Genomic DNA, 25,674 nt, shown 5'->3' with positions numbered 1-25,674 from the left:
ATGTGAGCATCTTGCTTTCCAGAGAGATGTGATGGAGCTCTTTGTACTCTTCCCCAGTTGCAACTGCAAGTATTGAAAATGTAGGACTAGTATGGGGGGGGGGGGTTGCCCAAATCTGTCTTCACAACCACTGTACTTGCTTGGCTACATATTTTACATTATTATACCTACTCGGCTACATATTATTATTATATACTTCCTGTGTGGAACTCTGCCATACGATAAATGGATAATGTGCCTTCTTTAAAAGAATACATAAAATCAAGATTCAAAGCTATGTTAGGAAGGAGGTCATATCAGGTTAAACTAATTCTGCCAACGTCGTCATTTAACAACTCAGATCAAAGGTAAATCTCTCATTAATCTGAAAGAGCCGGGGGAAAGTTTGCACCAAATTTCAACTTTACCAAACTGTGGGAACAAGATGTTGCTTAAAATCTGCCAAGAGTGACATATTATTAGTGCATTTCACAACACTGCCCCCAAAAAGCCAATCTAAAGGAGCAGTTGTACTTGTGAAATCAGAGAGGGTTTGCTGTTATGATTTATACCTATGGGAGCAGGACTACAGCCTGACTCAGCCCTGAGAGCTTGAGACAGGAGGAGAGGGAAGCTCAAGACAGGTTAGGTTAAATGATAGTGCCTGCTCTCACTTAAAGAGGTACAATCAGGGCAGAGAGGCTGGTATTCTATGCCAGGTTCTGTACATCTTGAGAGCCTCCTTCTCTGAGCACGAGGCAAATCCAAGACTATGAGGGGGTCAGTCTCTCCCCTAAATAATGTATGGGCCATTATACTAGAGCACTTCCCTGGGATCTAGTTGATCTATGCCTGGAATCGGGTTTTGCCAGGCTGGACATTCTTGAAGGTACAACAGTTTTGATGGAGCCACATACGGTTAACTTCTTCTGCAATCAGACACACTAAAGTGGTCCGATCAAGTCCAGGTTTTCTGGAGTTCTTAGGTGGGTGCCACTTCTGTTGGAATAAGCAAGATCTGCAGTGTGCAAGATTCAAAAGGATATGAAGACTATTCTACAGGGGGCATCGGAGATGTGTATTTAGCATAGTAAGGTTAGGAACTTGCTTGTATTTTTCAAGTAAGCTTCTTCTGTGTCCCAACTGGCCCAATGGGAGACAATTCCCTTTGGCGTATACCGAGACACACTCAAAAGGAAATCCTACTTTACATTGAGAGGGATGAAAATGTGGGATTTGCTGACAAAGGATGGACTGGTGGTCACAGGAAGAAACAGCTTTAAAAGGGGATTAGATTCATGGAGGATGAGTTTCAGTGGCTACGGGCCATGGTGGCTGAGGGGAACCTCCACATTCAGAGGCATGAAACCCCTGAGTCCCAGAGCCAGGAGGCAACACCAGGAGAGAGACAGTGTGGTGTAGTGGTTAAATATCAGTGGGCTGGCTTTGATTCCCCACTCCTCCACATGCAGGCAACTGGGTAACCTTGAGCTAGTCACAGCTCTCTTACAGCTGTTCTCACAGATCAGTTCTCTCACTGAGCCCTACCGACCTCACTGGGTGTCTGCTGCGGGAATAAGAGAAAAGTGTTTGTAAGCCTCTTTGAGACTCCTTCGGTAGTGAAAAGCAGGATATAAAAACACAGCTCTTCTTCTTCTCTATGCCCTGTTGCTGGCTGTCCAGAGAAACTGGCTGGCCACTGTCTGAGACACAATGTGTGACTAGTTGTGAGCTTCCTGCATTCTGCAGGGGGTCGGACTAGATGACCTCGGAGATTCCTTCCAACTCTATGATTCTATGGACCACTAGTCTGACCCAGCAGGGCTCTCCTGACATTCTTGTAATGATTTGTCAAGGGCAAGCTTTCATTCACAGAGAACCTATCTATTCTTCAGCTGCAGACTAAATATCATTTCCCATTCTGACCCCGGCAAAAGCGGCTCGGTTTTCCTTAGAAGGTAAGGCTGCTGTATTACCAAGAGTAAGCAACAACTCAACCACATGATCATTCTTGGCTGCTAATCCGAGTTGATGGCAGGGAGGGGCAGTTCTGGGAGTCAGCCATGTGGCTGAAATCGTACAGTGTGTGTTTCTCCCCCCCCCCACCCCCTTTTTCTCCTTTTCTTTCCAGACATGCAAAATTACTTTGTGCAGCCATAGATGCGGCTCTCAGCGGCACTGCCTCTGCCTTCCCTCTCCCAGATGCTGACAGTCTCCGAATCGGTGGACAGAGAGAAACAGCTCCTCTCCGATCTGCATGGAAACTGGACGGGGGATGAATAGCAGCAGGGAAGAAAGAGCAAAGTTGGTTATTTTTCTGGCACATGGATGCAATTACACGGAGCACATTCCAGAGGCGTTACTTTGAATTTTGAGCAGGTCTGCTCGCCATTCCCGAGTGGAAAGGGAAAAAAAAATCAAGGGGAAGAAAAGTCTCTCTCTGTCTCAGAGACGGAATGTCTGCACTTTCTATCTTGATTCTAGGTAAGCTGGAAGGTTTTTATACATTAATTTACTAACAAAACCGAACTTACTAACTTAGCAGTAATCAGCAAAGGAGGGGCTCTAGGGTAAAGTTACTTTTTTAAAATTGTGGGTATCAAAGTCTATTGTGCACGGAGAGCCTCCGCTTTGTTTTATGTTATTTCCATAGTTAACACAAGCAAACCAAAGTTTAACCTTCTTCTCCCCCCCTCCCCCCCCCGATTAGATATAACCCTACTTAACGTGTGAGGTTCCCTTCTTCTAAAGGTACAAATAATTTTTATCCAATAAGCTACTAAAGAGTTCAGTACAATTTTGGAATACAGTATTTTGCTTACAGGCTGATGGAGACAATTATTTTAGAACACAAAAGCTTAGACTAATTTGCCTTTCTCGGACAAATGTGAACAAAGCTCATTGTTACAGGATAGTGGCCCATTGACTTAATGTACATTTGTTGTGTATACGTGTGTGGCATGGTACAGTTTTCTCCTGGAATTTATTTCTGTTATTTTTAAAGAATCCATTGTTTCCAATTGACACCGTAGATGGCCCAAATTAGAAACAGATGTGTTAAAGTACAAGGAGGAGGGAGGTGCGCAAGAGAGTAAGGGGGTGGTGGTGGAAGGGGCCAGATAGAAATAGAACAAAAAAGAGAAAGGGGGAAAGGAGCGGGGGGGGGGGAGATAAACGTCTGGGTATTCAAAGAAGAGAAGAGAATGGAAGACAATGAAGGAGCAGAGAGACACAATAAAGGGGAATGATGGCTGTTTTACACACAAAGTTTGCAGTTGAATTTTTAAAAAATGGGAGCTACAATTAATCATGGGTTCCAGAGTAGCAGAGCTATACTTTGTTGTTGTCTCACCTACACTTTCCGTTTTAGATACACACAATGCATCTGAGGTGCACAACTGAAGCACATCCCAGCCAAAGTTCAGTGGTTTAAGACCCCCCCCCCCTGATTTCGACAGAATAGAGGACAAACATGCAGCAAAAAATCTCGCCTTGAAATCAACAGAGAAAGGCTTATGGAGCGGGAAGCCTTGATAAATTTGCTGCGATCCAAACGCTTATGAGTTACATGTGACTTTGTCAGGCAGACCTGGGGTTCTCCTCAGCTCTAGCTCACAAAAGCTTTAAGATGCTTCCAGACTCCTTGCCATTTTGACAATCCCTTGTGAATGGAAACCAGTGAGGCTGAGAGAGCTGAGCTAGACAGCAGCCCAAGGGGTAAAGCAGCCCAACAAGAAGCCACAAAGCACAGATAGAAAGATGGGACACGCCATGGACAACCATGAAGTGGAAAGTATTAAGGCACGATGCTTAAAATACTTATTGCAATATGTGTTTCTCACTGACAGCTACATATAGCATACAAAAAACTGGTTAACTGTTCACCATGGATGGCAGTAAACAAAACCACGGTGTCCTGGGCTATCTTTACAGAACAAACCATGTCCACTAGCACCAGTACGTCCCATGGAGGAGGTAAAAAAGCCATCAACAGTGGAGGAAAGGGTTAAGAAAGGAAGGCAAAATCCCCCACCCTGCGATGTTAGATGAAATCTCTTTTCACCACCTCTCCAGGGACTTGGCAATATGGAAAGTGAGCTTCTCCCTCAGTTCCCACTTTCACATCAGACTGACAAGCAAGGCAGCTCTGTGAAAAAAAAATCCTGCATATGGGCCATGCAAAGATTGTCACGTCTTGATCCCTCCTGACCATCCTGGGAGGCCTGGAAGCAGACACAATGACAAAGCCGCCTGGCCCTCTTAGGAAAGAAAGAGGAGGAGAGAGCAGATTAGAAAGCTGCCTTGGGGGATAAGGAGGAGATTGGAAGCGCAAGGAACAATGGGAGGCAGCAGAGTGGGAACTGAGGTTTCCAAAAGTCAGACCTAGGATTGCCAGTTTTGGGTTGAGAAACACCTGGAGACTCTGTGGGAGGAGCCGGGAGTGGGCGGGATTTGGGGCGGGGAGGAACCTACATGGAGCATAATACTATGGAGTCCACCCTCCAAAGCCCCCAATTTCTCCAGGGGAACGGATCTCTTTAGTCTGGAGAAGAACTATAATTGTAGGGGATCTCCAGCTTCTACCTGGGGGCTGCCATCCCTGGCACTCAAACCATGAACCAGATTGGACTGGAGTAGCCACCGGGTTAGCAGCTAGGAGGAAGGAACAGCAATGACACTGGAGATCATGATCCCTAATTGATTTATTCAATAAAATCAGAATCCAGTAGCACCTTGAAGACCAACAAAGATTTATTCAAGGCGTGAGCTTTCGAGTCCTCTGACGAAGAGTGCTTGCACTCGAAAGCTCACACCTTGAATAAATCTTTGTAGGTTTGAAAGGCGCCCCTGGACTCTGATTTTATTGTGCTATTTCAGACCAACACGGCTACTCATTTGAATCTGATTTATTCAAAACACTTCTATGCTACCTACTCACCTAATTTCAGCTTCCCAAGGCTGCAAACATCAAAATATCTAAAACATTATAACATTGAAAACGCAGCAATATAAATGATACTTAAAACAATGAAAGGAAACAGAAACCCATAAACTTACAAAAACACCCACCTGAGAAAGGAGGGTGGATAAGTTAGGGAGGCAATGTAAACAAACCCAGACAAAAAAGTATTTACTTGCTGGAGGAAGGCAACGCTAGAGGGAGACAGATGACTCTTCCCAGGGAGGGAGATCTAAGTTCCCCGGATTGCCACCTATCTAACCTCAGATGGTGGGATCACCCGAAGTGGTGCCTCTGATGGTGGCCAGAGAGGCTGGGAGGTAGGGTCATATGGGAGGAGATGCTCCCTGTCCTTCAGGCATGTTGTCCCGAAGCAGGGCAGCATTTTCAAGCCCAGAAGCAACTTGGGGGCCAGTGTAGACGGACACCTTACCAGCTGATCCATATGCCAGTTTCCAATATATGTTTCCATTCCTTGGGACAGTTCTAAACATTCAGTCTCCTTTACAGGGAACAGACCAGAAGAGGCATCTATGTGATGTTGCACAATCATGGAAGGGACGTCCAGGGGTCACCTAGTCCAACCCTCTGCACAATGCAGGAAATTCACAACTACCTGCCCGTGCACTTTGACCCCAGTTCCATGCCCAGATGATGCCTCCTCCAAGAAAACAAGAGTTCCTGGCTAGTCTGGCCTGGAGGGAATCCACCTCCCGACCCCAAAGTGGCAAGAATTTCCCTGGGCATGCAAGAAAGGGCCACAAGGTCTTTGGTGGACTGGCAAGCAGAGGCATGTCTCTCTGGGGTTAACCACCAAGTCACCAGGAAGAGGCAATCTTTCAGATATCCCATCCTTCTGACTTCTGGGATCCATAGTAGTACATACTGTCCAATCACCCCAGCAATGCAAAACTCTACTATCAATATCTGGTAAATTGAAAGGGAGTTTGTTGACAGGAAAGGCGACAAGTGCTGAAAGAGTGTTGTTTTGTGTAGGTGTAAAGTGCAGTCAAAGCGGCTTCCTCTCCCCACAATGGACACTCTGTGAGGCAGGTGGGGGCTGAGAGAGCTCTGAGAGAAGTGGCACTGGTAACAATTTCTCACAGTGACAGTACTTCTAGGTCTTTCACAGGTTACATGAGAACTGTCTTTAGGGTTTCTGTAGCCCAAATTGTTACCTATAGGGTTGCTGTAGCTCAAAGGTGCACTTTATATGCTTTAGAGTGAAAAAAAAGTTTTATGTAGGGTTTCCATTCCCCAAAGATGCACCCATATTTGCATAAAGTTAGAGGAACCAAGTTTTCTTCAAGGCATAAGCTTTCATGTGCATGCACGCTTTGTCAGATACCTTTTACCTTCTATAAGAATATAAGAAAGCTCACACCTTGAATAAAACATGGTTGATCTTAATGGTGCCACAGGACTCAAATGCTGTTCTGCTGCTTCAGCCCAACACGACTATATAAGTAGACGGTGAGCAATGAATAAACATACAGCATAATGAAGATGATGAACAGATTTAAGGACCAAATAGGAATAACAGGCTTAGGATAGCAGGTTATCATAAATATGTCAAAATTGAAGATTAATGGGCAGATGCATCTTTAATTGTGGAATGTTGAGAGTAACTGACCAAGACATAGAGATCTCAATGGGCCTAGTCATCGTTGACAGGTAAATATTCTTTTAGACTTTGGTCAGAGTGGCTATTTCTTTAAGAGCAGACTTAAGATGGCTCTTCAGTCAGTGCCAAAGTGTTCAGAATAATCATTGGGCTCAGATGCTCAGCACCTTATGTGATCAGTGGGGATTTAGTGATGTGGGGCTGAGCAATGCAATCATTAAGAGGATTAATAAGGAATAGCAGGGCACTTCAGCAACCTTGTTCCTGAGACCCTGGCAGCAGCCTCAGTGCCCTTGCACAATCCTGATACAGAGGAGAGGAAATCATCTAGAGAGAAATAAAAAGCAGTCCTCTTTCCCGCTCTCACACGGCACGACTAAAGGCAGTTCCACCAAGCCCACAGCAAAAGAAACCACACCAGTTTTGCTGCCAGGATGGCCAAGTTGAAAGATACAATGCAAGTAAAGTTTAAATTGCCTCTGCTGCCCACCCCAACTTTTGCACTCCATAGAGGATCTGAATGTTAAGGTAAGTTGCAGTAAACTCAGAGGGACCTACTTTTTCGGAAATGATTTTAGGAATGGGCTGCAAACCATGTTTACAAAGGTGGAAAATTACATTCCGTCTTCAAATTGGATTTGGCAGACAGCTTAAGTGGCCCTTTTGGAAGCATGATGGATTGATTTCCTCGAGGTTCCTAGGTTAGAATTATAGAAACATAGAATCGTAGGGTTGGAAGGGACCACCAGGGTTATCTAGTCCAACCCCCTGCAGAATGCAGAAAATGCAGGGTTAAAAAGTTCATATCTATGCAGCCTTGGATAAAACGTTAGTTCCATTGATCTTTTATAGAGTCTTATTGGGTGGGTCCTGTCGTTAAAGGGATCAACCACATCTGATCTGTTGGCCAAGCTAAAAAGCAGATCCACAATAATAGTTTCCAGTTATTCCAACTACTTATATTTCTTAACTGCTTCCTAGCTGAAACTCCCTAACCAGCTTGTGAAGTTAATAGGATGATATCGCCTCTTGATTCTGATAGGTAGAATGATTATTACAAATGCACAGACGCATGTCCAGAGAAGCTGAAACCTTGGTACAGAATTCTACAAAACTGCACTTGGCGATTTTTTAATTATTCTACGAATCTCCTCATGTATATATGAAGCCAAAAACTCCAAAGGGGGGAGATAAGCTTCTTTTATTCTATCACATTTTTTTCTGTATCCAGTGGCTTTCACTGCTACTGAATTAGAGTTTGCTTCACAGCCCGCAGTAAATGCTTGGAGCCAGTGGATGGCTGGACTTTAGTTTTATTTCGTCTTGTAAAACAAAGTGAGGTCAGATAAGATCAGATTTTACATGGGAGTCTTGTGGCAAAGGAATCCCGATGGTTCTGGACAGCAGTTAGCATAAAATTCCTTTGTTAAGGCTGAAGCGCCTAAACAACCTTCAGGTCCTTCTTATATATACACATAGTGCAAATATACCAAATATCATATATAATTTAATAACACCATCAGAAGTCCTAAAAGGTCATTTAAAAACAACAAAGGACTACTGTTCTATGTTCAGCATAGGACTACCTTTTAAAAATATGCTAGTTATATTTAACTTTTGTGTTGTTTCAGTTGTTTTGGTTACCTTTCTCATGTGCCTTTCTCATGTATTCTTCTTCTTACCTATGATATATCAAAAAAAAGGTGTTGATTAGATGATGCAGTGTTATTTTGGTATTTATCAGTCTCATGGTGGTATGATGGGTATGCATTTTAGAGGATGAAAAAGTAGCCACCCACAAAACACAAATGTCTAGTCTAATTGCAAAGATACTCCATTCATCCCCACATAGGGAATGGTACCCATTTTGGAAGCCACTTGCATGTACATCTATATGAAGTAGCTGGTTCTTGGCAATAAGCATAAGAAGCCATTGTTATCAGTCCTATTTCAGAGGTCCCAAACCAAGTGACATATAAAAGGATGTTCAGAGGCCTTTCAAGTTTCAGCAAGTTACTCTTGTCACTTTCTTGCTTTTCCCACTCCTGTAAATCCAGGGAAATTGATTAGGAAGTGCACTAAATATACAAAGGGGTCTCTTTATTTATTGTTGTGGGACAGTCTTTTGACTAGACTGCCTCGTACCTGTGAGCCAAAGGCCACATATACATTATTTAAATCCTGCCAAGAAGAATTGATCCTACTGAAGGACTTCATTAGCAAACATTAAGTTGAAAACTCACTTGAAAACGGTTTTAATCTGGAGGCCGTTTTGGTTGTTCGATTAAAAGAAGAGATTAGACACGTTTAGTAACATTCATTGTGAAATTGTTTATTATAGCCTAGGATAGGTTCTTTTTTCTGTTATTATTCTCATTTTGAACTATCCTTTTTTTCGTGGTGTACTCTTATTTATGAGATGTGGGACGTCCGCTTTGTTCAGCTAGCTCTGTGGAAAATATTTTTTCCAAAAGCGCCTTGATAAAATTTTTAAAAGGCAAGGAAAATAATATAGCATGGGAATCTCTGAGCAAGGAGGCAAAGGAGTGCTAGGAAAGGACATAGAATAACAGCTTAATTTAGGAAGACAGCCCTTTTGGAAGGCACATTCCATAGCATTATTCTCCACTGAAGTCCTCCCCCACCCCAAATCGTGCCCACTCTTGGCTCCACCCCCAAAGTTTCCAGGTATTTCCCAACCCAGAGCTGGCAACCCTAGTTTGGTTACACTACAGACCCTTGAATGTCCAGCAGAAACTGCTACCCAAGCATATTCTTCCCCACTCCATCGCTCCCCACCCATTAAAAATTAAAAACAAACATTCATAGGGTTTCAGCCTTGAAGGCAATTCACTTTCTGGCTTCATTGTTTAAATTTAGAGGCAGGGGAGTTTGAGGGGGGTGGATAGTTAGACTCCAGGCAAAAGCCTCGGAGCCCAGGGCCTGTCACTTCCAATTACTTCCAGTGCCATTTCCAATCATTTCCCATCACCATTCTGGGGACAAGAGGAAGCGGGGCAGGGCTCTCTGGCATCAGGCTTTTCCTCCCCTTTGAACAAAAGGACCATTTATCAACACGTCGCTGATAGAAAGGTCTTAGGATAGATCAGATGCTTGGTGTACAACCTAGAGCAGGGGTAGTCAAACTGCTGGCAGGGGCTCATGGGAATTATAGTCCATGGACATCTGGAGGGCTGCAGTTTGACTACCCCTGACCTAGAGCATGCCCAAGGAAGATTAAAACAAATGTTCATAGTAGTCTGGAACATGACTTGATCACTCAAAGTGAAGCAAGCTCAATGCTACCCATTGGCAAATGTTGACTCCTATAACTTCAAGGCAGCCTTCCTATGGTTTCTGGCTAGCGTTGCCAGCTCTGGGTTAGGAAATACCTGGAGATTTTGGGAGTAAGGAGTGGGCGGGTGGGACCTTAGTGTTATATAATGCTATGGAATCAATCCTTTAATACAGTGATTTTCTCCAGGGGAACTGATCCCTTTAGCATAGAGATGACCTGTGATTTTAGGGGATCCCCAGGTCCCACCTGGAGGTTGGCATCCCTTTGTCTAGCCTTCCCCCACCCCTTGGAATCCTACCACACGAGCTAAGAGTTTGATCGTTTTAAAATTATCACACTTCCAGAGTATAGGAATCTACTTATGGGTCAAGGCTTAATGCAGTAAATTTGAATGCCATAGCTTAGTTAATAAACTGGAGACTGACACAGAAGAGCTGGTGTTACTTAAGCAGAGAGCTGATGTAATACCACAGCAGCAATTTACTTAATGTTTGCTTCCTGTGACGGTGCCCTGAGAACACCTGGCAGCTATGTAGGTTTATAATCCATAATATAGTATTACTTTTGTGTTGGACGGGGTAAGCATCTCTCTTTTAGAATTAGTTAAGAATGGAGAAGAGGGGGAGTTAGGACTGAGTCAAAGGTACCAAATTCAACTCCACTGTGCATGAAAACCACCACCTTTAGAACCTAAGACAGGCCATGTTGAATCAGGCCAAAGTGCCATCCAGTTCAACATTCTATGACACAGTGTTCAAAACGCAGGTGCCCTCAGGAGGTCCCCCATGTCAGGCCAGAACTCGCCAAACACTCCCACTGTTGCCCCCAAGCACCAAGAATACAGAACATCACTGCCACAGACAGAAAAGATCAACCAGGGGTACCTCATGGTCGATTGATGTACTGTGGCTCTCCAGATGTTCATTCTGGCAGGGGATCATGGTGATTGTAGCCCATGGACATCTAGAAAGCCACAGTTTGGCCACCCCTGGACTATTTAGTGTTCTTTGATCGTTGGGATTCTTGCATTAAATGTTGGACTCGCTGTAGTTTGGTCTGATTCATTTGGCAAAGCAAAGCATCAGCAAGTGTGCGTATTCAGTAAGCCCAATTAATTATGCCTTAACTGATGGAAACATGCTTAGTATGCAGTCTTGCTTAGTATCTCAAAGCACACTGGTAGACCATGAAAAAGAGAATTTTTAAAATACATACGTCAACCCACAAGCCAAATTCTAGAAGAATTTGGGGCGAGATAAAATATTCTGACATCTTACTGACAATCTGGTTTATTGAAGCACATTTTGTAGGCAAGAAACTATATGAGAGGCACATAGATGTCTCTTGCTGTACTTACAAAAAGTTTAAGGCGAGGTTTGTTCACTACTCACTTTTGTAAAGCTTGCTTTGCTTTTTCAGTTGTGCCAAAATTTATAACTAGTTAAAGATGGCTGGTTAGAGGGAGATCCCTGCCTCCTCTTCTTGTGCATTTTCACTTCTTGGCGGTACAATCCTAAACAGTTATTCCAGTCTAAACCCACTGAAATGAATGGAGTTAAGACAGCAGCATAGAACTGTACTATTTAATTCTTCCAGCATAAAAGAGGCAATGACCCAAGCTTGGCTTCTCTCAGGTGCTGCAAGAAGTTGTGTCTGAAGCAAGCTGAAGCCTGCTGATGGAACAGAGAAATTCAAGGAGAGAAAAGAAAGGAAATTCCAGCACAGAAATCTCTGTATCTGTCAACTGATGCTCTACACTGGCCCTTTATTTACTCTATAAGACAGCCAGTTTAGTGCAGTGGTTAAGAGCGGCCTCTAATCTAGAGTACTGGGTTTGATGCTGCACTCCTCCATGTGCAGACAGCTGGGTGATCTTGGGCCAGGCACAGTTCTCTCAGAGCTCTCTCAGCCCCACCTACCTTAAAGGGTGTCTGTTGCAGGAGAGGAAGGGAAGATTATTGTAAGCCGCTTGGAGACTCCTTCAGATAGTAAAAACATACATACAACCCCCCCCCCCAGCTCTTCTCTTCTTCAAAGTAATTAAAATAGGAAGAAAAGCACTATTTTCACACTGTAGCACAATTTGAAAATATAAAGGGCATTTCTCCTTCGTGCTTGTTCACACAAGTGGCTGAAACGTGTTTTTTAATGCAATATGTTCAAAAAGTTCTTTATAGTACACTTAAAAAGCACGGAACGCATACCAACTGCATTGTTGCTGACTAGTTAAGAAGTTACTCTTGCTTTTTGTGTAGGTAAATTGTTTACATTCCCTCAAAACCTGCCGTTAAATTGGCTGCTTCTCTGCCCCTCCAGAGAGCTAGCTTGGTGTAGTGGTTAAGAGCAGCAGCCTCTAATCTGGAGATCTGGGTTTGATTCCTCATTTCTCCTCCACATGCAGCCAGCTGGGTGACCTTGGACCAGTTACAGTTCTCTCAGAGCTCTCTCAGTCTCACTTGCCTAACAGGGTGTCTGTTGTAGGGAGAGGAAAGGAAGGCGATTGTAAGGCCCTTTGGGTAGGATACAAAAAAAAAACCCCAGTTCTCTCCTCCACTGTCACCCCTCACATTGCTGGCTCACTTGTAGTTCTGACTTACACCGTACAAACATTTTAACGCTTCCCAGTGCTAACTAAATTCTGATTTATTCATTCATCCTTTCATCCCCCTGTATTCCCCTTCTGTATCTCTCTCTCTTTCTCTCAACTGAATTAAGCTAATTGAATATATATTAATAGCTTCCTTTCCCTCTTTGGATAAATCTTTCATGGAAAATCTCCAATAAGAAACCAACATGACAGAAAACGAGTAGCTCACACTCATGCGTGCAGAACGACTTATCTTAACTGGCCTGTTAGACGAATTATCTGAGATGCCAATATCATCTGTCTCTTTGAACAGTGGGGCTCTAAAAGAAGCAACCATCCCCAAAGCTATGCAGCTTGTCTATTAAAGGCATAGGAACAAAACGTGGAGTGGTGTTCTCTACTGCAAGTCCATGCTAAGACTTTAGTTTTTCCAGGCAACTGAGGGTAGCATTCATGCTTTCCATCCTCCGTTTTTAGCCTGCAACCGTTGGTCAAAAAGTCTCTTGAAATGAAGCTTCCAAAGATAACGGAACAATAAAATAGCTATAAAACATATCACTGCAGGAGCTTTAAAACATAAAATAGGGAATTTCCAAACCTTAATGGATCAGCAGGCATGTCTAAGAACAGGCAGTCCTTTAAGAGTCACTGCACCCTGCACTTTTTAATGGTCATAGAATCGCCTACAACCATCCCCAGAAGTTCATAGGCAGCTAGATTAGCCCTTTCAAAAACAGAAGAGATATTATACCTCTTACTCAGGCCAGCTTGAACTCATGCAACATCCTCATTTCCCGTTTTTGCAGTGTGTTGAAACCCCACAAAGGTCTGACAAAAAAAAACAACAACATGGATATACGCAACCTGCCACACAACAGCTCTCTTAAGAGCTTGACTAGCAAACATCCTGTTTTACGTTTACTGTCTTAGAAACTGCAGTGAGTAAATCTGAGGCACAAAATAACTAATAACCTTTAAGCAGATATATAAAAACAGTCCCAGGAACGCAACAGCGGGAGAGCTGGCGAGCCACATCTTCTGACTCAGTTCTACCCAGCCAACAACCTCAACATGCCCCTGCCTTAAATCAACAAATGCTTGGTGTGGCTGCTTGCAGTGTTAAGAGCCATTACTCAGGGCCAAGGGAAACAGTGACGCTCTCTTCATTTCCCAGTTCCAGTTTTAAAATGTATTCACAGAAGTGGGTAAAGAGATGAGTATTATTAGGAGACAGGTGGGGACATAATTGTGGGGTAAGTAGTATAGAGCAGGGGTAGTCAACCTGTGGTCCTCCAGATGTCCATGGACTACAATTCCCACGAGCCCCTGCCAGCAAACGCTGGCAGGGGCTCATGGGAATTGTAGTCCATGGACATCTGGAAGACCGGTACTCGCCATCAGTGAATTCTCCAGATTGAGACGTCAGTATTCCCTTCATGAGTCTGTATTTCTACAATTCAGTTGCATCAATTCACTGGAAAAAGAAATCATTTGCCAGTTGTGAAAACCAGGCGTGCACTTAATCCACTGTGTTATGGTCTTGGAATATGCAGTGTTGCTATGGTTATGTTGTCAAGTTTTGTATAAAAGAACTCTACAGCTTCCCAGTAACTGATGTCCAGGAATTTTTGCTCTTGTTTAATAGCAATGTGCAATATGCAACAGGAAACAGTCAATGCTCATACTCATTCATGTTCACTTGCAGCGTTTTGGAAGTATATAGGAAACCCTGAAGAGGTTTCGGAACAGAAGGATTAAGAGCATTTCACACGAAACTAAAAGGCTTTTATCAGTGCACTTTCTGTAACGAGAAACATCTGCAATGTACAACAGATGCTCTCATCCTAAGACCCCTAAATGGGCACAGCACTGATACTACTAGTAGTATCCTATGCTAGTTCTGCCAAGAGGAAATAACTCACAGAAAGAGCCCTAAGCAAGCCACAGAGAAGAGAGTGATGTCATCAGAGGCCCTGGCAACGATACCTGCACCCACCAATCATAGAGCAGTGTGCCACTGCTATGCCTATGACAGACATATAAAAACAGCCAGCAATGGCCAGTTTAGTCAGAGACCCCCACTGACATTAGGCCGCTGCTGCCTATATATGGAGGGAGGGATTAACTCAAAGGCCTTTCCTGGAAAACTGCACAACCAGCAGGAGTCCTGAAGTGAATATATTCTAGGGAACTCTGCTGAAATTGCTTTGACTCCAAACTTGCAACCAAGTTCCCTTTTCCCAGGGAACTGGATTGGCTGAAGACTTATTCTGTATCCTAAGCTACAATGATGAACTTCATCCCCCCATGCATGGGCCTTTGTGGGTCGTTTTTGAGATATATCGGGGTTTTCAGTGGCATAATATTGCACCTAATTTCTTGCTCTGGTCATGATATGCTCTGACACTATCTCATTCTAGTCCAGTGTAGAAGTTACAGTGGTGTGGTGTCCTCACTGCCCCTGTGGTGTTTGCCACTCCCATATAGCTCAGCAGTCACCCTAGGTCACTTCAAATCTGGGGTTTAACTACTGTTAAAATCTTGACAACGACCTCCCACTTGGTATTGTGTCTGAGCAACTTTCACTTGTGACACAAACAGGAAGACAGATGCTCAATAGTACCCTACACTGCAAAGGCGGTCCAACCGGAGAGTGTGCATGCATGCTAATGAATCCAATGGTTATCCTTGTGACGAGGCTTAGGGGAATTCATGACAGTGTGTCACCTGTCTACACAAACCCGTAAAAGAAAGTGCTTTTGGCCAAAGATAAAAAGACCTCATTCTTCAATACCTTTGCTTGGGTCAAACTCAGGGCTTTGTGGCAGCCATGGCAATTATGGGATAGGACCAATGTATAAGGAATGTCATGCTTTTTTGCACCATTGGATGCCTAGTGAACTAATCAAGGAGATATGGTTGACTACCTTATTGTGGACTGATCTCTTTTGGTAAAGGTCTCCCCCAAGCATTGAGAATTAAATTGGAAGGTTTGCCTTTTATGAACCTAAATGATTCTCAGAATGCAACTGCGGATTCTGAGAGTCACCACGGCAGCACTATTGAAGATGGATATCTGGAATATGAAGCTGCTCAAGGCACTAGACAGAATCTCTCTCTCACAAACACACACACTTAAGAGGTTTGCAACTGAACTAGTGAAAAAAGAAACACCTGGAATGACAACGGAAAATGTTTGCATTGAATCAGACCACAAAACCAGAAAGCCTATGGACTGATGTTAAAGAAGGCTTCCTTCTCCACGGCTGTTCTATCGGTCAAATCTCATCCAGCACAATTGTTTATGAATTCTATCTACAGCATTTACGTGTAAGTCCCCAAGGCGATCACAGATTGAATTTCATCTGTGATGATTTTGCACATTTCTTTGCCGATAAAAATCACTCCGATCTGGTGCCGCTTGGACTCTGTCTTGCCTACAGATGCTCTCCCTCAGATATCATAAACACCACCTGGCTGCATGAATGGATAGTTTAGGTTTTCGTGAGCCATGTGGACAGGAAAGCAACATCCCGCCAGTTAGGTCATTATTCTAGCTGGTCAATGGTCAATGAAGAGGAGAAATGGTCAGGAGACCGTTTTCAGATAGCAATGCTTCTTGAGTTGTTGATTATTTTTTTAAATCCATCAGTAAATGGACAAGTTCTTCCTAAATTTGGACACATTTCAAAGTGATATTTTCTAGACCAGATAATACAATGGGTCGTAGAGTTTCCTGGAGGACTCATCTGTCCTTGACCCATTTCCGTCTGGCTTCAGGCCAAGCTATGGGGCGACTTCATTTGCTCTGACACACAATCTCTCTTTTCAAATGGATAAGAGGGCTGGGTTGCTCCTGATTCTGCTTGACTGATCTGTGTTATCTGATAATGAGGCTCATGCTATCTTACGGAGGCATTTAGACCTGAAGAATCAAGGAATGGTTCCTGAGTGGTTTTGATCTTTCTTAACAAACTGTACATCAAAGGTGACTGTAAAAACAAATTGGCCATATGGAATTTGTCAGGTGAAATCTCGCAAGGACTGGTGTTATCCCCAGTTCTCTTCAATATTTATGTGCAGTCAACTCAGTGAGACCATCTGGAGCTCTACATTTCTTTAAATAAGTCACCAGGACCTGCCATCTCTTATCCAGAGGCTGTGGTCAAGTGGCTGAAAGGGAACAAGCTAAAAGGGAATCCATACAAGATGGAGGTGATGCCAGTTGGCAAGACAGGTTCTTTGGGACGGACTGTGCTATATGCTTTACAAGGAGTTGGCTTGGTTCTGACTGAGTCCATAAAGCACTTAAGGACGCTCCTCAACCAATCCATCCACACTGTTTGTGAAAAGCAAATTAAAGTGACGGCACTTTTTCAACTGTATCAGGCAGGTAGGTTAGCTCTCAGTATGGTCATACCTGATCTGTTCACACTGATCGATATGATCTAGACTGCTGTAGTGTGCTCCATGTGGGACTGCCCTTGAAAACAACGTGGAAATGTATTACATGATAGGCCGGGTGATGACCCCAGGGTATAAGATCAGGTCCCCCTCGCCCAAGAGTCCTGGGCACGGTATTAGACTGTGCTCTGAGCTACTGGGTGAGCTACCCCATTACTAACATCACCAGTATCGACATCTGGCCCGACTCCAGTGGTTCACTGCGGGGAAAAGACTTTTATTATTTTTACCGCCATCTTACAGAGTAATGGAGCGATAGTTTTAGCTGTGGGAACTGTTCTTAGGCTTTGTTGTTGTCTATGGTTTAATGGAATTGGATATTGTATGTATTATGCCAATAAAGGTATTTGACTTAGCTTGATATTGTATGCTATGTGATTGTGAACCGCCATGAGCCAGCTTGCTGGGAGCGGCGCTATATAAATCCAATAAATAAATAAAATAAATAAATAAATAACACTGTCACGAGAAAAGCCTGCAGGAGGAGACCAGATGACCTGCCTCTTTACTAGAATTTAGATTTATTTTATTATTTGTTGTATGGCATGTGATGTGTAGCCAGGGGATTCTAGGATTAGCTGGCAGCCAGGAAGTGAAGTTTGGCATTGGTTTGCCATTGCCTGCTTCCACATCATGACCCCTGGGAGGAACTCCATCCAAATGCTTGGAAGTTGCCCATTCAGGGTCAGCGCTGCTTTACTTTCGAGGTCTGGCATGATCAGGCTTTCCTGGGCTATCAGGGCACAATTTAGGAAGTGATGCGTGGAGCTTTTCAAATGGGCCTTTGGCAGAGAGGGGCTATATCTGTGTCTTTAAAGGGAAAGGATTGTTAGAATCATGGAATCATAGAATCATAGATTTGGAATGGGCCATACAGGCCATCTAGTGGGGGTAGTCAAACTGCGGCCCTCCAGATGTCCATGGACTCCAATTCCCACGAGCCCCTGCCAGCGAATTAAACCTCTAGACTGCCCCTATCGGCACAACTGTCTTGATGCGGTTTACAGCATTGTTAAAAATACAGGAACAGTTAAAAATTTTAAAGCAATTAAAAATTGATCAAACTATCTGCCAGACAGTTGGTGATCTCCCCCAATTAATTCGTCTGCTTTGGGTCAGAAATGAGCTATTGGGTTGCAGCAGGGGAGGCCCTCCATGGTCCATATATTTATTCATCCGAATCATAGAATCATAGAATCATAGAATCATAGAGTTGGAAGGGGCCATACAGGCCATCTAGTCCAACCCCCTGCTCAACGCAGGATTAGCCCTAAGCATCCTAAAGCGAACTGGCCTCAACCATAAGCCCGGCGAAGAGCTCCGTCTTGTGGGCCCTACGGAACTGTGTTAGTCCCACTAGGAACCTGATGTTCTCAGGGAGCTCACTGATTTTATTTATTGGGATTACTTATGATTGTCGTGAGCCGCCCTGAACTTCCCAGGAAGGGCAGCATATGAATGCAAAAATAAATACAAACAAAAGGCCACGTACTATTTCTTTCTATTAAATTCAAACACGTAGGTGAACAGCCTGCCAGAATGTTCTTCCCCTCCTCGATTTTTAGACTCAGGATTTTGAGGAGCTACAGGAGCCCAGGAATTTGTAACAGAAAAAATGCCAATACCTTGTTTCCATCCTACAGTGCAGGGGTAGTCAAACTGCGGCCCTCCAGATGTCCATGGACTACAATTCCCTGGGAATTGTAGTCCATGGACATCTGGAGGGCCACAGTGCATCACCTCTTGTTTTGCTGCTCCCCGTTCCCTGTAGATCAAATAGAGCAAGAGTAACATAATTATGCAATGTAACAGGATTACACTTCCCAGACCTAACTAGGAATACTAATTTACATCTCCAACTAAATATCTCCTCAAATTAACACGTTTTATGCAAGTGAGCTTTGAAGTGAAAATTAATATAGCATTTAGCAGAGCTCAGCCTCCTTATCAGGGGCGCCATTTAGGGATGGTTCCAAACCACGTGTGATTATTACGCTGCAGTACCTAAATCTCAGAGTATTATAAAGGAGGGGTGGGGGGAGCCACAATGAAGGCTCTTAAAATAAATTGGGGTTAATATGTGTGTTTAATCTATTCAATTTAATGTTGAATATGCCCAAAATCATTTTTTTTAACTTTGCTTGGAAAAACTTTGCTCCCAAAACCTTCTAGTGAGTTCCCCCCTCACTTATTTGTTTCACTGTGTAATTATTATCAATTAATTATGAATTACACCAATTTTGTTGTTGTTTTAATATGCCATTAAAGGTTTTATGAAATTTGAAATTTCACCCCTTATAAGCCATTATTCCTCATTTTCAGCAGCTGTTACAGGGCCGTTTTTAGCGATCTTTTGTTAAGTAAGTGGAAATGCCTGAATGAGAAACAAGCCCTCAAAAACGCAGCCAGGTTCAGATGTGACCTGCAACATAACAGGCAAGCAGTTTGTATTAGTTGCACATTCCTGATGTTGAAGGGAAAGACCTCCTTGTTGCTTTAAATCAGTCCCGGTTTTATTTTTCTGTGTCATCCCTGCCAGTTCCTGTAACTCTCAAATGAAAGAGGCCATCCTGCCCTCCCAACTTGGGGGGGAGTTGAAAGTGAGGCATCCCCTTCAGCAAGGATGTGGCAAGCAGACTCATATGTTGAAGGGGGGGGGGGGAGAGAGAGAGAGAAGTAGATGGATGAAGAGGGAATCCTGTGATAAAGTGCATGAAGCCAAGACCAAATTCTGAAGTCTGCATCATGCTTGAAGTTTCCCTTGGAAATGGCATGCAAGAATCCCACACTGGATACCCTTTCTGATCAATGCTGTTTTAAACAATTGGCCCTTAGTTGGGGGGGCGGGGTGTCACTGATGCATAAATTCCCAGATGTGACAGAACGTGTAGCAGCTTTGGTATGTAGTGGTTAGGAGTGCAGACTTCTAATCTGGCATGCCAGGTTCGATTCTGTGCTCCCCCACATGCAGCCAGCTGGGTGACCTTGGGCTCGCCACGGCACTGAGAAAACTGTTCTGACCGAGCAGTGATATCAGGGCTCTCTCAGCCTCACCCACCCCACAGGGTGTCTGTTGTGGGGAGAGGAATGGGAAGGCGACTGTAAGCCACTTTGAGCCTCCTTCGGGTAGGGAAAAGCGGCATATAAGAACCAACTCTTCTTCTTCTTCTTCTTGGTTGTGAAATTCTGATCCTGAAGACTTTGAGCCCTGATTTCAATTCTGCCCTGAATTATTATTACACGGGGGGGGGGGGGGGAACCAAGATCTTTTCTAATTCAGAAAGTTAATCTAGTGAACAAGAACTTACAATGAGTCATAAATATGCAAATAATTTATATGCATGTATTATAAGCATTGCCTGCTGGTCATTTTCATGCCTGCTGTATACTGGGACATGACATGCTTAATAATGTGAAGAGCGATGTTCTTTCTGCGTGCATCACAAAACATCTGCAAAGGATTCTATAGAGGAATAACAGAATATTTAAGAAGCTGGCATTACAATGTTCATCGCATCTACTGCTATCTAGTTTCTATTACGAATCAATGTTTGCGTATACCTAGCCCGATGGAAATCATAGACTTGTTCAAAAAGGTGTCTTTTTTGAGATAAAAAAATCTGCCAATATTTATTTATTATGAGGTTAATATTCTGCCTTGTCTTTGGAAACTCACATAATAACAGATTCTTATAAAATTCACAACCTTAATAACAGTTTAGAAGAAGAAGAAGAGTTGGTTCTTATATGCCGCTTTTCCCTACCCGAAGGAGGCTCAAAGCGGCTTAGTCACCTTCCCATTCCTCTCCCCACAACAGGCACCCTGTGGGGTGGGTGAGGCTGAGAGAGCCCTGATATTCTTGCTTGGACAGAACAGCTTTATCAGTGCTGTGGCGAGCCCAAGGTCACCCAGCTGGTTGCATGTGGGGGAGCGCAGAATTGAACCTGGCATGCCAGATTAGAAGTATGCACTCCTAACCACTACACCAAACTGGCTCTCTATTCTATAATCCATTACAATTTTAAAAATTAAGACAAATACAGTATTAAATCATTAAAATTGACCATTGTGCTTTCTTTGCGCGTGTGGGGACAGGGGGAGATATTCAGAGCTACAGAGCAGATTCTCAGTCTGTTGGAGTTGAGTAGTGAGTGGTTTCTGATGTTATTGGTGTTGCTACTGGCCTCAGTCATAGGCCTGGCAAAATAGCCCTGTCTTGTAAACCCTTCGGAACTGGCCAAGATCCCACAGAGCTCTGATCTTTTCAGGCAGAGCGTTCCATAGGCTGGAGTCAGGGCCAAGAAGGCCCTGGCTGAAGCCAGCTTGATTTCCTCAGCCAAATAATCATGTGCATTTCTGGAAACTTTTCTAACATATATTCATTCATCTTTCCATCTATTTCCAAATCCCCACGAAACAGAAACCAGATGTTAAAATCCAGGGTTAAAATACTGTTTTGAATGAAACAGCCTGAACAGCAATGATTAAAAAAAAAATACAAGCCAAAATCTGGCAGTTTGTGGATTAAAAGAAGCCGAAAGTATATTGGCTCTGTTTCAAGCAAAAGGAGCTATGCAAAGAGCTTCACCGCAAACTAGACATGGTATGTCAAACAAAGCAAGATTTACAGTGAATATTGCCTATTCTACAGCTTCTTTACAAAGCTATAAAAGAAAAGGATAGAATGTCCAGGAAATAACGGAGATTGTGCAAGAACTACATATTATTTGCATTCCACAAACTGCTCTGAGTGTTTCTGATTTGGATATTACACATGGTATCAGGATACTGGAGAGAGGAGCAGACGGAACAGTCTTTGCACTTTTCAAGGGCATTCAGGAAATATTACCAAAGGAAAATCAAAGTCACAAACACAATATGAAACTATGCAAAGCATGTCATGTTAACACTTCCAAAAATCATGCCACATTCCACAGAACACCACAACTTCATATGGTCTCTTACGCAGAGGCATGAGTGAAGACATCTGGCAGCTCTGTGAAGTTATATCCAAACCACTTGGGGAAAGATTTTTTTCTCACTGGAGAAAAATTATAGAGCTAGCTTTTCAAATTACAGAGCAGATGCCAAATTCAAAACGGGCAGGAAAGGGGTTGGCTCAGAACCCTCCTTTTCTTATGAAGTGGGCTGGGCCAATGGATTTTAAAAACCTTTAATTAATAGTCTGCCTTTAATCCATTCATTCACTACATTCAAATTAAGCCCCATTGTTGCCAAAACATCCATATAAATACTGGTAGAAGTTTACAATGTAGTAAACAAAAGCTGCTATAAACTGTTCAAAGATTATCTTTAAATTGTGATTCCCCCCCTCCCCTCGAATTCCCTATGGCAAAATAAAAGGTGAAAGGTGTGTCCCTAGCAATGACTCAACCAAAACTTTGGTGGACTGTTGCTAAATCACTTTAGACAACGCCCCCTGCCCACCCACCCCCAATACTTTAACAGAAAAGCTGCAGTCTCCTTCTGTGGCTCCCTTCTCCAAAGTGCCCCCCTGGCAGCTCCACTGACTGATCAAACAGATTAAAGCTTGCGGCCCTAATAAATGGCTTTGTAACTGTAAGGAATGAGACTGCAAGAGCCCTTTTGCTTATTTCGACAGACTTTAAGTATGCAAACAAATATACACAGAGAGACATGATTTACTCGCAAGCAACAGCAATTATTTGTTGTTATAAATTATAAACAAATCTTAAGATCTGGGCTTCCCTTTTCCTGCCTTTGCACACAGTTCTAGAAACTTTTTCACTTGTTTTTTCATCCAAATTGCAAATGATGATTTCTCTTCCCTCCAAGCCAGGATACCAACCCATAGTTTAATCCTTGTTTGTAATTGGGGTATGGATGGTGTAGAACAAACCATAGTTTGTGGCTTAAGTGAAATGATAAACAGGGGTTTGCTGTGAAAACAGAAGCACAGAACTTATCAGCCCAAAGGAAAGGGAGAGGTAAGGTTTGATGAACTCAAGGATTTCTATAGCTTGTTCTATAATGGCAAGCCATGTTATGCATGAAGCAGTTTTCTGGGGTACAGGATTACAGAGCGTTCGAATCCATCACCAGTCTAGACCAGGCTGTATTATTAGGGCAATTAACACCTCACCAGTATGATTCAAAGCTGGGAATAGCTGTAGTTTCTTTCCTCTTTTCTATACCCAACTAACTTCCAGTTTCAAATATCTACTGAACTGAAAATAATAGGGCAAGTAATGTCTAATTCAGTCACTAATCAAAAGTTTTCAGATACAACACACCTAACTACACTGCCCATTTTAAACTATGCCACTCAGTGTCTTTGGGGAGTTCTTTTAAAATTCCCAGATATGGGAATTCTCTAATCTGCTCTGGGACGCCTTCAGGTAGTGAAAAGTGGGTTATAAAAAACCCTAATGCAATCCCATGCAGTTAGCTCAGACTAAGTCCGCTGACTTCAATAGACTGGAGATTAACTCTGCATAGGATTGCACTGCAAATGACAAACCCACCTAAATCTTTCCTCCAAAACAGAAGCAAATCTCTGGTTTTACTGCAGAAGTGCAAAACGTCACTGCCAACCGCTTCAGGGTTTAGACTTACAAGAATGAGAAGCTAAATCCACAATCAATAAAATAGCACAACTCTGAAGTACCATTTTTTAAGACCCAAAACAATGAAAAATGCTGTTATTATTATTATATGAGTTCCCTCTGAAGAACTACAGGGTCGGCCGTCTGTGAAGAATTGTGGCCTCCGTTTTGACTTCAAGGACTTTATGATCACTGAGTACTATTCTGATTGGCTGCGGGTGTCAGTCTCCCTGGAGTCCGCTGGATTTAACGACCTCCTCCTAGCCGTCTCAAAACACAAAAACGAATAAACATGTAGAGGGTGGCGTGTGGCGTTGGGTTTGGGAGTGTTGCGCCTGGAAGGGGGCTGGGTTCAGAAATGAGGCCCCTGCACTAAAACACTGGCATGGATCTCTTCCCAGCTTGTTTAAACAAGACAGCTGTGTGGTGGGTTGCTTGAGGGGGAAAGAATGAACTGTTTGGGATGGGGGGTTTCTCTGGGCTATGGTAGCTGTCAGAGTATATATAAACAAGCTACAGCAGAACAAGATGCCTTATTTCTCTTGGCCGTTGTGCTTATTTCACCTGATTACCATTTATAGTTAATGTTGTTTAATGAGGACTGATGCACGTGGGCCTGTGCTGACAACAAAGGCAAGATGGGAATTGCCCAAGATGCTAGATTTTTGGAAGGATTTTTGGAAGGATTACACAGAGTTCTCATAGTGAGGGGGGAGGGGGCTCCTGCCCCAGTTTCTGAATGAACCACAAATCTTGATAACCGCTGACAGCCATTCATGAAGTAACTTGCTCCCTCTCCATGTACAGTCTGAGATCAGGACAATATGTTGATTTCTACGCTTGCGTGACAAAAGAGCATAAGAACCCCACTGCAGGATCAAGCCGATGGTCTATCTAGCATCCTGTCTCACATAGTGGCCAACCACTTGACCTAAGGGGCAAAGAAGTGGGGCATAGAGGCGAAGACCTTTCCCTGATGTTGTCTCCTAGAGCTGGTATTCAGGGGTTTAGAGTCTCTGGATGTGGAGGTTTAGTCTATATGGCCACTAATGCAGGGGTAGTCAACCTGTGGTCCATTTAGACAAGAATGTTAGATACTGGAAAACAGCTGTCACCTGGGACTTCAAAGAGTCTTTATGAAGCCCATTCTAAAGCACTTTGGAAAAGGAACATTCAACCATCTCCCTTGGATTAATTTTCCTAGATTTGCACTAGACGAGAGCGTGCCAAGTGACATAGCACTGCTATACTATTTGTGGATCACTTGCATGAAGACAAGATGATTAATGTAAAACAGTCGCAGTAACCTACTTCTATGAGCTGCTGTTCAAGTTGATGTAGTCCCATGGACTTCTAGGATAGCAGAACCTAGAACAAAAGAAGACATCACACTGTTCGTGCTGACCATTTCAGGAAGTCATAGTGTCATAGTTTCATTGATTGATATGGGGCTACCAGGAAGATTTTGGACCTTTGTTCCAGCAGCTTCTGCTTCAACCCTGTGATCAACTTGACTCACTTGGGCATGTGAAGACACCGGAAATTGAAAGAGAACCTGGTCACTTGGATGATTCTTCAGCACTGGAAGTAAATTAACACTGGCCATCCCAAGGTGGCTGCAGGTGAGGCTGAAGGTCTAGGATGTCGGTTCTGATACCATAATGCTGAGACCAATCCCTGGCACGTTCATGGTTCCTAACCAGATTAGTTCTGAGGCTTCATCATAAAGTGACCTTGATCTTGTACTTCCTTTTTCTGTATCCAGTTTGGTGTAGTGGTTAAGATCAGCAGTGTCTAATCTGGAAGGCAGGGTTTGATTCCCCACTCCTCCACAGGCAGCCAGCTGGGTGACTTTGGGCTAGTCACAGTCCTGTTAGAGCTCGTTCTCACTGAGCAGCTCTGTCAGAGCTCTCTCAGCACCTTATACTTCACAGGGTATCTATTGTGGGGAAAGAAAGGGAAGGCAATTGCAAGTGGTTTTAAGATTCCTTCGGGTAATAAAAAGTGGGATATAAAAACGCAATGCTTCTTCTGTATCCCGCAATGCACTGTAATCCACAATCAGATCCCATTGCCTTGAATAGACAATGAGCTACGACACACAAGCAAACACAAATCAAGAGACCTTCTGTCAGGCCATTAGGCGGGTCTCCAGAGCTTTATTCCCAACTTTT

At 43.4% G+C, this 25,674-nt stretch overlaps 1 protein-coding gene and 1 long non-coding RNA gene across 3 annotated transcripts in view; one reads left to right on the top strand and one right to left on the bottom strand.

Annotated features, from left to right (window-relative positions):
• LOC143822007 (uncharacterized) overlaps positions 1 to 25,674 on the bottom strand; it is a 51,666-nt gene that overhangs the window by 12,500 nt on the left and 13,492 nt on the right. Inside the window, exons 2-3 of one of the 2 annotated variants that reach the window (XR_013226011.1) lie at positions 24,812 to 24,868; positions 8,208 to 8,245 (exon numbers count right to left, since the gene is read on the bottom strand). This is a non-coding gene — a long non-coding RNA (uncharacterized LOC143822007). Of the gene's footprint in view, positions 1 to 2,124; positions 2,222 to 8,207; positions 8,246 to 24,811; positions 24,869 to 25,674 lie in introns of those variants that run through there. The other variant, XR_013226012.1, reaches the window with a different exon arrangement.
• The window catches only part of CLMP (CXADR like cell adhesion molecule), a 44,025-nt gene continuing 20,514 nt past the window's right edge, over positions 2,164 to 25,674 (top strand). Inside the window, exon 1 of the mRNA XM_077306587.1 lies at positions 2,164 to 2,463. Within this exon, the coding sequence (XP_077162702.1) occupies positions 2,436 to 2,463 (28 nt within the window). The 5' untranslated portion in view covers positions 2,164 to 2,435. The remainder of the gene's footprint in view (positions 2,464 to 25,674) is intronic.

Source organism: Paroedura picta, chromosome 12 (genome assembly GCF_049243985.1).
Source record: "Paroedura picta isolate Pp20150507F chromosome 12, Ppicta_v3.0, whole genome shotgun sequence".
NCBI classification, from domain to species: domain Eukaryota; kingdom Metazoa; phylum Chordata; class Lepidosauria; order Squamata; family Gekkonidae; genus Paroedura; species Paroedura picta.
Note: the sequence above shows the minus strand (reverse complement) of the source record. Positions and strands in the feature narration are given on the sequence as shown.